The sequence below is a fragment of the Vicugna pacos genome, chromosome 19 (genome assembly GCF_048564905.1).
Source record: "Vicugna pacos chromosome 19, VicPac4, whole genome shotgun sequence".
Lineage (NCBI taxonomy): Eukaryota > Metazoa > Chordata > Mammalia > Artiodactyla > Camelidae > Vicugna > Vicugna pacos.
Genome location: NC_133005.1, coordinates 42,981,746 through 42,995,393, shown reverse-complemented (window position 1 = coordinate 42,995,393; position 13,648 = coordinate 42,981,746). Strand labels below are relative to the sequence as shown.

Sequence of the window (13,648 nt, the reverse complement as noted above, 5' to 3'; positions counted from 1 at the left end):
TACAAGACACCTGAGCCACCTCTCACTGAGGAGGAAAGGCTAGTGGCGGGGTCCCCTAGAGGTGGGCGGGGCACGTGGTGGGTGGTGGAGGGGCCTTGAGTGAAGGTAGAGTGGTGCCTAGTGGACGGTGAGCGAGCGTGGCTCCCGCTGCAGCTCAGATATGAGGTTCAGAGACTGGTGACCTGGTTGAGGAAACTCTACCAGGAATCATTTAAAAACAAAAAACCTGTTACCCAATCCTGTCCACATCCTGATTGCTCAAGGGCCTTTGGTTGGCACCCTCTCTGCTACCTCTAGCTAGTTCCATGCCCAATCCTCTTCTATTTTGAATTTCCTCTTCATTAGCAACCTTAAAAAACAACAGAGCCAATTCCCTAGTGTGGCAGCTGAGACCGGGGCCACTGACCTCCCAGCATGTCTCCTGACTCCCTGATGGCCTCCCACCCACAAGCCACGCTCTCATCTTCCTGGTCCACTTCCTCCACTTCTGGCCCTCAGCTTGGAGCCGTGGTCCCTGGCACAGGGCAGGCCGCCCAAAGCATCCCACTGCACCAGCGCCGCGGCCCTCAGAAGGCAGGTCTTTTTGTCTGCCTTTTTCTTCAGGGCCTGGCACAGAGCAGGCGCTCAAAAAATAGTTTTTGACTGAGTGAAAGGAATTCCTTCGAAACCCTCAGCTCTCCCGACACAAAAGTCGGCGCTAATTGGATCTTATTTTCCTCAAAAGACTTTACAGCAGCTGAATGTTTTCACACATTTGTAAAGGGAACGGAGAGCATGGATGAAGATCTATCACTCTTTTTTCCTGTTTGCAAATATGCTGCAGACGGGCACGGGGCACTCTGGGGGGCAGGGGACTCTTCCTGGAGGGTGAGGGACGAAAGCTGTGCCCCAGGGGGTGAGGTAGGATCTCCACTGGCTAATAGGACAGGGGGAGGCAAGCGGGTGGGAGAAGCCCCGGAGGAAGGCACAGACCCAGAGCATCAGAGCAGGGGGGCGTCCCCGGAAACCAGAGAGGGAGTGGGTGGTGGTGGTGGAGGAGCGAGAGTCTTTGATTCACTCCACAGACGTCTGCAAACTGAGAGAAGATCCAAGCCACGTTTAAAAAAAGGCAGATCTGGCAGTTTTGTGTACAGGGAGTTGGGAATTGGAGGGGGAGAGACACTGTTGGTAGAGACATCATTTTGGAGATTCCTTCCTTTTAGAATTCTTCCATATTTAAGAACAAACTGAATGACTCCAGTGGTCTCGAGAAAGGGTGAACAGGGTAATTCAATTCAACCAACATTGATTGAACCTTTCTACACACAAAGCAAGAAAAAATGTTAGATGCCTGTTAGAAGTAGATATTCCTGATTCTGGTTTTAAGCCACCCCTGAGTCGAAGAAATCCAAACTAAACAGAACACTAAGGAATTATTCCACTTCAAATGCCTGCCAATTTCCTCAAGATGCAGCCTGTGACAGATACAACTATATTCCAGGAAAGTACTTTTCACGGCAGACTTTGCAGACTTCAACATAAATAAGACGGGCCCCACTTTGTTGAGATAATTTTTTATGATGGTATTAATCCACAGCTTAGTATATATTTCACTGTCAATGAAAAATTCACCTCGATTTAATTTTCTCTAAAAAATGAACATTTAAAACAACTTACCAGCTCTTTAATGCAACCCAAGAAGTAACTCATGTTTCTGATGACTTGAAACTCATTCCAAACTCAACTGGGTCTTCAGACTTAATTTGGGAGTTGAGGGAAACACTAGAAACTTCTGGAAGAAATCAGAATAGTTGCCAGGACATTTTAGGAAGTTTCTTTGGTACAGTTCACATTCTAGAACGTATTTCTGAAGGCATATCACGTAGACAGCTCTAGGTATATGAAATGTACACTTATGTGTTAATTTCCTGCCATACTTCTGAAGAGCCTGAGGCCAAATCAGCTTTGGGAATACAATGGGGTGGATGTGTGTGTGTGTGTGTGTGTGTGCAGGGGTGGGGGTGGGGGAACAAATACAGCAGGAAAACCAAGAAATCCAGTCACTCGGAGAAGACTGCATTTGGATGAGACATTTGAGCTGGGTCTTGAGGGCAGGTCGATGTGTGCCGGGCAGTCTGATCCCTGACAAGGTACTCGTTCACACAAAGACCCAAAGACCGAACGGGTATGGACCATCCTGGAACCATCAGAAGCTTGTGCGGCTGCACGTAAAGTGTGCATGAGATACATGCTGAGCCATTGTGTTTGGACTTGACCTTGTGGGTAACTGGAGGCCACTGGACGCACCTCAGTCAGGACCAATGTGAAGTAAAGGTAGGGCTCACTCCTGGCTGAGAAAGATCACTGCTCAGGTGCCCCGAGGAAGGCTTGGCCGCAGTGACCTCCCTCCGTGGAACAGCTGGCCTGGCAGTGAGCCCCCATCCAAGAAGGGGGGTGACACGTGCGTGAGGTCCCTGAAGGCTGCCTGTGTCCAGTAAAGTCTGTGCCCGCTGTCACGACAACTGGACGTCAGGGAGCCTCCCAGTTACCTTTTAGAAATACTGCATCAGACGTGTCAGCCAGAACATCTGCACAAAATGTTCCCCGAAGGACTGAAAATTGACTGATTGCCATAAAAATCACATTTCTCTACACACTTCTTTGAAAAATGTATGAACTTAAGGAAATGTTGAAAAACCAGTACAATGAACATTTGCATACTCTTCACCAACGTTCGCGCGCGCGTGTGTTTGTGCGCCCCTGGGTAGTTTTTTCTGCGTCGTTTAAAGTTAGCTGCATACCCTTAACCCTCAACACCTCTGTGGGTATCTCTTAGGAGCAGGAACTCTAGCCCACAGTGACTATAGCCATGGAAATGTTGTTATCAAGCCATGCTAGTATCCAGTATCCAGTCCACATTTGAATTTCTTTCTTTGTCCCCAAAATGTCCTTCATGGCCTTTTCTTTTTAAATCCAGACTCCAAATAAGGATAAGGCATTCTGCTTGGTTGTCAAGTCTCTCCTGTCTCCTCTAATCCAGAACAATCCCTGCCTTTGTCTGTCCTAACATCGACATGTCTCGCTGAAGGTCCCACAGTCTGGATCCATCTGATTGTTTCCTTATGATTAGATTCGGGTTAAATGTTTTGGGCAACAATACATGTTGTGTTTCCCACTGCGCCTCCATCAGGAGCCACGTAACCTAGGTGTCCCCCGCCACTGGCCAGGGTTGGCTACCTGGTTTCAGTGGGGTCGGCCAGACCACTTCATGGGAAAGGAACAGTCCCCCTTTATACTTACATAGAATTGAAATCAGTTTCCTTTTTATCATGCATGGAGTGACACTCTGAGACTATGAGAATGTTCTGTTTCCTGATCACCTTTCCCCCATGGCTTTCAAATCCAATCATGATCTCTGCCTGAATCAAGTGTTGGCTGCAGCATGGTGGTTTTCTAGCTGTCTCGCCCTTTCTACACTTACTACTTGGTGTTCTTGAGTAAAGAGGGCCATCATTTGTGGGGGCCGGGGTGAAAAGGAAAATGCAGAGCCTTTTTCAAACAAGAATTTCAAGGTGGTGACAGCAGAGCAAAGCAAAAACAGGGCCCGCATGGCCGCAAGGACTGTGAGCCCAGGAAGCCGCCGTGCGCCACCGTGCCGGCTCCTGTATCTTCTTCACATGCTCCTAGCAGTTTTTGAGACTTGTCAGAGGGACAAGTCTGGGACAGTCAGAGGACCCCCAGGCTCACTTTGTTCCTTCCTTGTCCCACATCCAGAGTCAGCCGTTTCTCCGAGGAACCCTGTCTCCTTTCGGTCGGGGCAATGGTTATTTAGAAAGTAAGAACTTCCTGTTTAGAAACCCAGAACTGCGCAGCAGGCGTGTTCACGGCTCCGGGCGCCACTGTTTCCGATCCTTTCAGGGGACAGAAGTAGCATTTGCTTTCTAGGGCGACTCAGTTGTTCTTTCCTACAATTCTCACCAAACAGCCTCCGCTCCTGACATTCACCTACCGCATCAAGCTCAAGATCCCTCCCTCCCTCCCTTCCTTCCTTCCTTCTTTTGTTGTTCTTAGAATGTATCCCACTGATATATTCAAAGTGTGCTTCATTTGTGTGTGGTCTGTCTATCTGATGTGTGTCTAGGTTCCTTTGTTTCTATTTGTATTCGACACAAGGGTTTGCTGTGTCAACTGAAACAAAAATGCACAAAGTGAGAGCTGTGAGTTTCCACTTTATTTGGGGGCTTGCTGGGAACTGGGGCGCCCAGGGGACAGTCTCCCTGGGAGCTCTGAGGAGCTGCTCGGAAGAGGTGGTGGGAAGGTCAGTGTCGATAGGATTTGGGGTACCTGCCATCCAGCACACGTCTAGGGAGAAGGTTACTGACAGTCACGAGGAACAGACATTGCAGCTGATGATTTTAGTGCTTTGCTTAGTATGGGAAGAATGTGGGTTCATAAAATTCCCTCCTGTGAACGTCTAACTCTTCGAGGGCCTGTCCTGCCTGTTTTCGCGGCACGAGGAGCGCCTCACTCCTCATCTTTACCCCGAGGTCCTTTCAGGGTCCACTGCAGGTGGAACTGGACGGTGGGCAACATTCTTTGTTTTACAACTGTTTTCATATTTTTTCCCACATTTTCATGTTTTGAATACATAAAACACTTACACGGTTCAGAAGATGAAACTGTAGAAAGGAATGCTCAAAGAACTCTCCTGTCCCTGCCACCCCCTTCCACTCATTCGCCCAGAGTAATCATTTTTATTAGTTTTTAGTTTATTTTTCCTGTTTCGTTTTGGAAAAAAAAAATATATATATATAATTTTTTTTTCCATGGGTCTTAACACAAAAGAGCACATTGCACATAATCTTTTGCATGTGCTTTAAAAGTACATTTTGAAGCACTGTTTTTACTTTCCAGTATCAGTAGGATGAGAGAAGGTGTTAATAAAAATGTGCTAGTGGAACCATTTATTAACAACAAAAAGTGTTCCTTCTAACATCAGCTTTTAGGACTTCTCCATAAAATGAGGGGGCTGACTTTGCTGCTCTCGGAGGCCCCTAGCCGTGCCAGCAGCCTAAATGATTCTCCCAGGAAGGGCACTGTGTTGGAGAGTGATAACCCTCAGGTCTCGGGAACTGAATTTCTATTTACTTCTCAACACCAGCGAAATTATTTTCGTAGACGCAGAAGTTTTCAAGGGCATGTTGAGGACCTGGAGCCTGGGGCTGGGGAGGCGGCTACGGGAAGTGAGAGAGACACCGTCAACAGGCCCTCCCTGCTTCTACATTCTTTGACTCAAGCCGGGCATAGGACAAAGCAGATGTATAGAAAAGCAAGGTGAGGGGGGTCAGTGTTTATTCTGATCGTGAAACCGTTTCTTCAGGAAAATCTTCACTTACAGGAACCTTTTAAGTAGGATGCTTCTCTAGTGCCTTGAAAATGACTCAGTCTTCAAACCTCTGAGTCATATTTTTTTTTTTTCAGAAACACTCCTGTGTAAAGCAACACATCTATTGGTCGTATCTAAATGCTGATCTCTTGAAAAGTAAAACAGCATCACAGGTCTGTTGCTGAGGATGTGGGCAGCTGAACAGTGTGGAGGAAAGGGCGAGGGAAGGAAAAACTAACCAGAAATTGCCATTTTTTTAAAAGGCCCATGAGAAGGAAATTCAGTATTTTTTTCTCACTGAATCTGGAAGTTTCCATATTTCAGGCTGGTCTGTAGTTATGGGGTGGAAAGTGCAAACTTAGAGCACCCTTGCTTGTATGACCAACGTGGGTTAAAATGCTAGGTTTGAAACAAGATCACTTACCCCTTCTCAGTGATTTACAAAACTGGAGTGACATTATAACCCAAACAGAGCAAAAAGCATTCCAGTCAGGTCCGTGGATCTCCTAACATCTTCATAAATTCAGTAATACTCAAATATTACCTACGAGAACCATAAAAAGGCCTTTTGAAGTCTTTTTCTTAACACATTGGAGCCCATAGGAAATACGCACTATAAAGTACTATTTTAAAAACATGATTTATTTGTTATGTTATAAATTCAGCAGCACATGAAACCAAGGTGTGTATACACCCAGGGTTCCTTTTTTAAATTTAAATGAGAGGCTACTTTCCATTTCTTTTTTTTTGGTGGGGGCGGGGGGGAGGAAGGTAGTAATTAGGTTTATTTATTTAGTTTTTTTAGAGGAGGTACTGGGGATTGAACCCAGGGCCTCATGCATGCTAAACATGCGCTCTACCACTTGAGCTAGACCCTCCCCACCTGCTTCCCATTTTCTAATAGTCTTGGGGCCACAGTATGGGGAAAGGGGAGGTGGATGGAGAAGAGGGTGGGTGGGGACCAGCGCTCTCTGAGGGGGCTGTGGTAACCCCACGGGAGGGGATGACAGGGTGGCAGCCAACTCTGGGACTTACCAAGCCAGGGTTGGTGATCTGCTGTGTGTCTGCACCTCTGTGGGGACTTCCGCTCGGCACCATTGTGCAAAACCGCACAACGCACACCTCCACGAGGCACCAGGGAAGTGCTGGAGTTCTGTGCAAATTTAATTATTAGCACGAACTGAAGGTACTGTCATCGTTTAACTCAGCCAACCTTTTAAATGGATAACCAACCTTGAGGCTTAATTGGATTTAAAAAAATCAATTTCTTGCCACTGCATCACGTGGAAACGAAGCGCTACGTTCTCAGGCAATTGTAAACATCAGTTCTGCTCAAGATGACGTCTTATTATTTACAACGTTAAGGTGATGTGATTCCTCTTGGTAAGCGTTTTTCTGTATATGGACACCTTTTATATAAACAATTGCAAGTGTGCACGTCCGCACACCGAGGCATGTCACAGAAGCAGCACTGCTGTCTGCTGGGTGGCAGCCTTAGTCATCAGAAGCAATCTCTTCGCACCAATTACACAAAAACCTGAACTCGGGATAATGACATACTACTGTTGGCAAATCTCTCTCAGCCTCGGCCTGCTTTAATCTTCGCAATAAGGAAAAAAATCCTTGAGGAAGCTTTTTCACCAAATCACATCTTGACCATTAAATCTTTCTCAGAGAAGGTCATTTAATTTTACCAAAAGGAATGGACAGTTAAAAGGGCATAAGCAGAAAAGGTGCTGGTCTGGAAATGGGAAAGTCGAAGCTTCAAGTTCCGGCCCTCGGTTACCCCAGTGTGACCCTGGTAAGGCCCTGTCAACGCTCAGTTTCCCCATCTGGAAAGGGGGCAGTTTCGGCGGGGAGAAGGGCAGACGCTATTTCCCTGAGAGCTGATGGAAATGGAGGTCCATCATGGTGTCCTGAGTCAGAACATCAAGTTAAAACAAAACAAACAGAAAAACCAAACACAGTCAATTCCCTCAGCACTTCCTCTGAGAAAAAGAGGCCAAATGATGCCAACCAGAGCCCTTTTGCCTCCACTACAACATCTACAAGATGAGAGAAACAGAGATTACTAACGGCGGAATTTGGACAATTAGCTAAAAGCAATTTTAGAATAACAGTTGACAAACAGAAATCGCTAAACTCTGTGGTCTGTTTTAACGAAGCCCAATTTAAATGCCCATTGTGTTGCGTGGCGTCTCACGTAAATGATCCATTTTAGCCAGATTACGGGGCTGAAATGGAGACCCATACAATTATCTGGAACGTTCAGGACGTTCAGGGAGCTAATTTGGACAATTGGACAAATGATTATTTTCTTTTGCCTCAATTGACCAGATAATTGTACACAAGCCGCTGCCATCTGATGCTGTGGAATGTGCCTTTGTGTTGTAAGACCCAGCGGTGGACTGGCAGACCGACCCGGAGGGCGGCGTGGGGTCGGGGACAAGACTCACACAGAATGCGGCTAATGCCCACGTCCGACTCCAAGTCCCCCATCGGAGGCAACTTCAGACCAGCTGAGGCTCCACACGCCCACCCGGCACCCTTGTTAGTTCTAATACGCAGCATTTTGAAGGGGGTTGTTCTCCCCTTGACTTTCAAACAAAACTAAACGAAAACATGAGGCCACAAGATTCGAGGGGGCATCTGGGTGGTGGCGGGAACTTGGAAAGAGAACTGCAGGAGTCCTGAGCGCTAACACATGGGGAATGTCATCCAGGCGTGCGTGTCTGCGTGTGCACGCTGCTGAGCTTCAAAACGAAGCTGGCATCCCCAGGACCAAGTCCGCCTCTCTAAGTCTGAGAGGAGGGACCTTACATAACTCACCCATCAACCAGCACCGACGTACTCTCCATCCTCCCTGCACCCAGCCCATGAACGTCCCTTCTGGGGAGACATGCAGCCCGTCTCCCCACATGGTTCCCATATTCTGACCAGAACAAGAGAGCCTGATGATCAAAATTAAGCCAGCATGGCGAATAACACGACCCAATAAAGTTAGACAAGAATTATGTGAGGCGAGGTGAGCCGTTCTGCCGCGGTTATACCGCTGTGACAGGCAGACCAGGAAGGACCCCAGGGTGCTCAAACTCTGGGTTAGGATCAGAGTTCTGAGAGGACGTCACTCAGCGCAGCAGGGCCGATCCACACGGCTGTGCTAGGGTGGGCGAGGGCCCCGGGAAGGCGTGCCTGGCGGTCCGCACCGCACAGCTCTCCACGCGCCCCGTCGACTGTACCTGCGCACACCTGTAGCGCCCATTCTAGAGAGGGTCCTTGGAAACTGAGTCAGGAACGTGCCCCGTGAGGGGACCAGTCAAGCAGCACATGCTCCCGGCAGGGCCCACGCGCACTGTGTCAGGATGGAGGACTTCTTCCGTGTCTAGCCTGTAAGAGTGGGTTTGATTCTCGGGTAGAGCCGACGGCTGATAAGCACGTTGCGGGGGGGGGGGGGGGGCTGCCGCTGTACTCAAAGAACAAGGGGAGCGCCCGGTGGGAGGAGGTCTCGCCTTGTGTGTGGTTCAGCAGGGTCGGAAGGAATGAACTGCCACAAGCAGCAGCAACGTCCAAGGACGAAATGCCTAGCTGGTCAAGGGGACTATCTGCAGAGACAACTCCCACTTTTCTAGGTGTGGATGCTGGTGTTTCCCTAAAGGCAGACACACACCTAGTGTGCCCTGATGGCATCTCCCACCAGGCATCACGTGCTCAGTCAACTAAGAACCATCCCGGCCTTAGAGGAGCCTGGACACAGACACCCTGGAGGGGAAATGGCTTTTGAGTTCAACTGGTAAACACTATCCCGGAACTCTTCAGTGCAATAGGATAGGAGGCACTCAGAGTCTTAGAAGCTTTCAAGTCTCCAGGAGCCTGTGTGTAAGGATTACTTCTCAACAAGGCACACATGCAAGTTTTATTGAAAGATCTCCAATGCTTCTTGGTGTGCATATAAAGCATGCGCTTTCTTAAGTAATGACCTGCCTTTCTGCATACTGGATAGCACAGAGATCAGTCCCTTTAAAAGCATCCATTAGACAGATAGATGGACTTTCAGACACTGAGGCAAAGGCCGCAGGCACAAAACAAACAGCCATCAGCCCAGATGATCACAGAACAGGCCAGGCTCTCCCGAAACACAGATGCATTTGAAGAAAACATGAACCCCCTTGTTAAAATTAATACTAGGATTGCAGGATGTTCTTTAATCTGCATGATTGCTTTATTGTACAAAAAGTTTCCAGTAACAGTAAATTAGTTTTTAAAAAAAGGACAAAAAAAGTCATTTTGGATAGAAGCGCTTCACTGATTGCTTTATTTAAGCACACAAGGAAAAAAAGTCTTATCTGACCAATTAGCTTGGAAGGGTTTTATTACCTTTAAGAAGCCATTAGTTAGGATAAAACACTGAAAGCACTTGTGTCAAAACAAATAAATAATGCTCTCTCAATTAGCAGAGAGCGCGGTAAATCTGTTAAATTAGAAACGTACACTGCTTCACGCCCATGGCGAGCCAGCACCTCCCCCCACCCCCAAATTAATAAAACAGGAGACAGTAGCTTTCAGTTACAATCTCGGGAAAGATCAGGAGCTTTGGAGACCTGACAGTAAACATCTATGTTTCTCCTCTCCGGCCCCGGTCAACGGAGCCGCCCCTGGACCTGTTAAAGAAGGCAGGTGTCCAGGATAAGCCCAGGATGCTCAGAAGGGGCCTTCCCTGAAGTCCTTCCCGGGGTGCATCCCAGGCAAGGGGAGAGACTGGACTGGGCGACCACCACAGCCAGAGCCCCACAGGGCTGGACAGCGCAGCCCTCCAATGGACAGCGGCTGTTGGCAGGAAAAGGAGCCTGTCTCCTTCAAAGGGAAAGAACTACCCTGAGCTTGAAGGACACTAATTACTAACTTCCTCCTACTGTCCCCAATGCTGCTGATCTTTCCCCAAGTAAAGGCTCAACAGAAAAATACAGTGTTTTGAGGAGCCCGGCAAGTCAGCGCCTGGGCTGTGCGCCACTTCCCACCTGGGGACACAGGCACGGCAGTGGACAGCTAGGGCTCCGGCTGGCACTGCTCTGGTTTCAGTCGGCCCAGGGCAGCTGCCCCAGTCCCACACGGGATCCGTAAAACCACCTCCAGTTAGATTCAGGACTTCACCCAAATGAGCTGGGTAAAAAACACAACCCTAATCACCCTAGTCATTGAAAATAAATACAAATAAACAGCGATCCTTCCTTAAAGGATCACCTTCCTTCAAGAGCAAGGAAAACTTAGCACTTGAAAAGCTGTTAACAATAACCCAGTATCACCACCGCAAGCTGTCTGGGGGGAAGCCCCTCGTCTCGACAGCCCCACTCCTAGAAGCAGCTGGTTCGAGAGCAGCCTGGCTCCATTAGGTCAGAACCACTGGGGTAAGGACACCCACAGCTACTCCCAAGACCGACAGAGCCCCGCACTTCAGGGGCGGTCAAGGAGGTGCTGGATTCTTATTCCTTGACCTTCTTTCCTAGTAAATAATTGTTTGTTAGGGAATGCCATGCTATTTCCTGAAATGCCAGAGACACCTTGAGACCATCCCATGGCCACGTCAGTCATAAGAAAACCAGCGACTGCCTGGTGTCATCAACTGCTTGGGAAGGGAAGGTTGGGCGAGGGTTTGGGTTTTAAGCCCATGATCTGTTGGGGTAACTTGAATCTCTGGACTTAAGTTTAAAATTTCTGGAAACAACTTCAAAGTCAATTCTAGAAAGACATTTTATGTGACTGGTCCAAATAAAATGTAGCACATTTAACAAGGTCATGCTCTTTTTTAAACATTTTAAGAGAGGTAAAAACAATGGAAAGCCATTGAAAATTATACAAAGACCATTAAAACGATACTGGTGTCTCAAGACCAATTAAAACATAAACAACTTTGGTTTTCTAAGTTGTCATCACTTCCCACGTTCTGCTACAGGTCCAGGAATATATTCGAGCACCATATTGATAACAGGTAAGAAAACGACAAAGCCCCACTTGGGCGATCGAAAGTGCGCTTCCACGAGCAAGGGGTTTTCTCAGCCACGGTTTTCACAAACTGCAGGAACATGCCTACTTTCTGGGCATGTTAAGTGGCAATACAAGGGCCGATAAATCAAACCACTGGTGGAATATTTTACTTTGAAATGGAGTGATGTTAGGTTAATAATTTGAGATCCACTAATCCTAAATGGGGTGACCCATTTAGAATGGCCTCTGTGTAAATTCACAGTTCATTAAATGGTGTCCGGTTTCAACAGGTCATTACATAGTTAGTATATCAGTAATGGACTGAGCGAGATGGCTAGGGACGAGCACAGGGACACGCAGGCTGATTCTGGTGACTTTCGTGACACTGCCAAGCTTCCTTTCAAAGTAAGGTTATCTCAAATCATCAACTTTTAAATGTAGGTGGTTTTGCTTAGTAATTCCTTTTGGTTTACAGTAGAAAATGCAGTGCACAAGTCTGAGATGAGGAGTACGCCATTCACAATTAATTTAAACTCATGAAGCTGTTTAACTGGCCCATCTAAATGTGTTCATTAACATCAGTGATGGTTTCTTGTCTTTCACACTTTGTTACTCTGATCATTAACAGTGATGGAAAAGCTAAATTAAGTTAATGGGGAATGGATTATAAATTCTTAAAGGACTTCTCAGTTTGTTTTCAACTGGAAAATACACAGAGAGAGACGAAGAGGCATTTTTGCCTCTACTCATAAATTTTTGGTACCAAATTTCTTATAAACCAAGTGGTTTAAAAAAAATTTTTCCAAAAATTATTTCAGCATGCTGCTCAGACATCACATAGCACATACACATGTAACACTGAGCAGCTCGGGGAGTACCTGCAAACGCTCAGCTCACATTTGCTCTAAAAAAATATCTATGTATTACAACCGAGGAGAGCACTCATCTCTATTCGGCAGCAGTATCCACGGTCCTCAAACGCTTGACAGTGAAGGGAAAACAGAAGCCCACGCCCCTGGCTTGAGCATGACTATGACGAAGAGTCCGTGGAAACGCCCGCTGCCCCAACTGGTCCCAGGGCTGCATCCCCGCAGGCAGCCCGCACGTCGAGCCCTCAAACCCGGATCCACGCGGGCCGCGCCACCGACCCCACGCTGCTCAGCGAGACTTCACGCCGACGAGGACAACAATGAGGACAATGATGATGACAAATAATATTAAAATCACAAGCATCTTCCGATTCTTCTTTTGATACTGCTCTGCCTACAGAAAGAGGAGGGAAAAAAGGCCGTCATTTTCCCCAAAATCAATTCTCAAGTCTCGCTCGTTTCCAGGGCTAGGCTTCGGTCTCACCTCCACACCGACACCTCTGTCACAGGCCCACCATCACAGCCTCTCCACAGTTCAAGTGTGTGCAATCCATACGAGTTCCAGGATCCCGGAGCCCCTATTTACCAGATTCACTAAAGCACATGTTTGGGACCTGCCATCACACAAAGGCTGGCAAGAGAGGCCAAAGGTTCTGCCCTGGGGTCCACACGGACCGCGTCTCCTCACTTCTGCTGCTGCTGACTGCCGTGACCCACCCTCCCAGTAGAAGCCTCCTGCTTCTGGACACAGTTCTTAGGATGAACACACACCTCCTTCATGAAGAAATCAAGCAACTGGCTAGAGAGACCACAGATAGAAGGTATGGAACTGACAGCCCCCAAAAAGCTTGTTTTCTACCTCCTCTGAATTTGGAAACAAGACAAAATTCACCCTCTGAGATAGAAATAGGAAAGCTCGGCCCGTGGGGTGAAATACAGAGAGTGCCCACCTGGGGTGAATTCTCCCTGTGCTTCTGTGACACGCGTGCCTGTCGGGCAGAGACGTGGCCCCGGGAAAGGAGAGTGGGGAGGAGAGTCGTGCGGGTGACCATGCCCAGGGAGAGCACGTCCTGCCCTTTCACTGACCCGCTCCTTGGCAGCGAAGGCCAAGGAGGAGACAGCTTCGTGGGAACACCTGCTAAGAGCAGCCAACCTCTGGCCTACTTCCCCGTTCCCCACCAACCTTCTGACCGGTACTTCTGTTTCCTCAGCAAGCCTGCTCCCCCAGGAAGCGCTCAGCAGCGGGAGGAAACACTGGGACAGACAGGTGAACTGTCTGCAGAGTCCAGCCGGTGCGAGCAACTCCCTAGGCTCACGCGTCCTTGGATGAGCCAACTGCCAAGGAGACGGCCAGCCGCGCCACCAAGCAACGTGCCCTGAGTGATCGGACGGCGCGTGCTCTGTTCTAGTAAGTAGCCCACGGCACCAGGGACGC

At 48.1% G+C, this 13,648-nt stretch overlaps 1 protein-coding gene across 4 annotated transcripts in view; it reads right to left on the bottom strand.

Moving 5' to 3' along the window:
* Positions 1 to 1,670: 1,670 nt before the first annotated feature.
* STX16 (syntaxin 16) overlaps positions 1,671 to 13,648 on the bottom strand; it is a 33,186-nt gene continuing 21,208 nt past the window's right edge. For 3 of the 4 annotated variants that reach the window (XM_006213997.4, XM_006213999.4, XM_072944474.1), the window contains exon 8: positions 9,561 to 12,607. In XM_006213997.4, the coding sequence (XP_006214059.1) occupies positions 12,503 to 12,607 (105 nt within the window). In that variant the 3' untranslated portion in view covers positions 9,561 to 12,502. Of the gene's footprint in view, positions 1,772 to 9,560; positions 12,608 to 13,648 lie in introns of those variants that run through there. The other variant, XM_072944473.1, reaches the window with a different exon arrangement.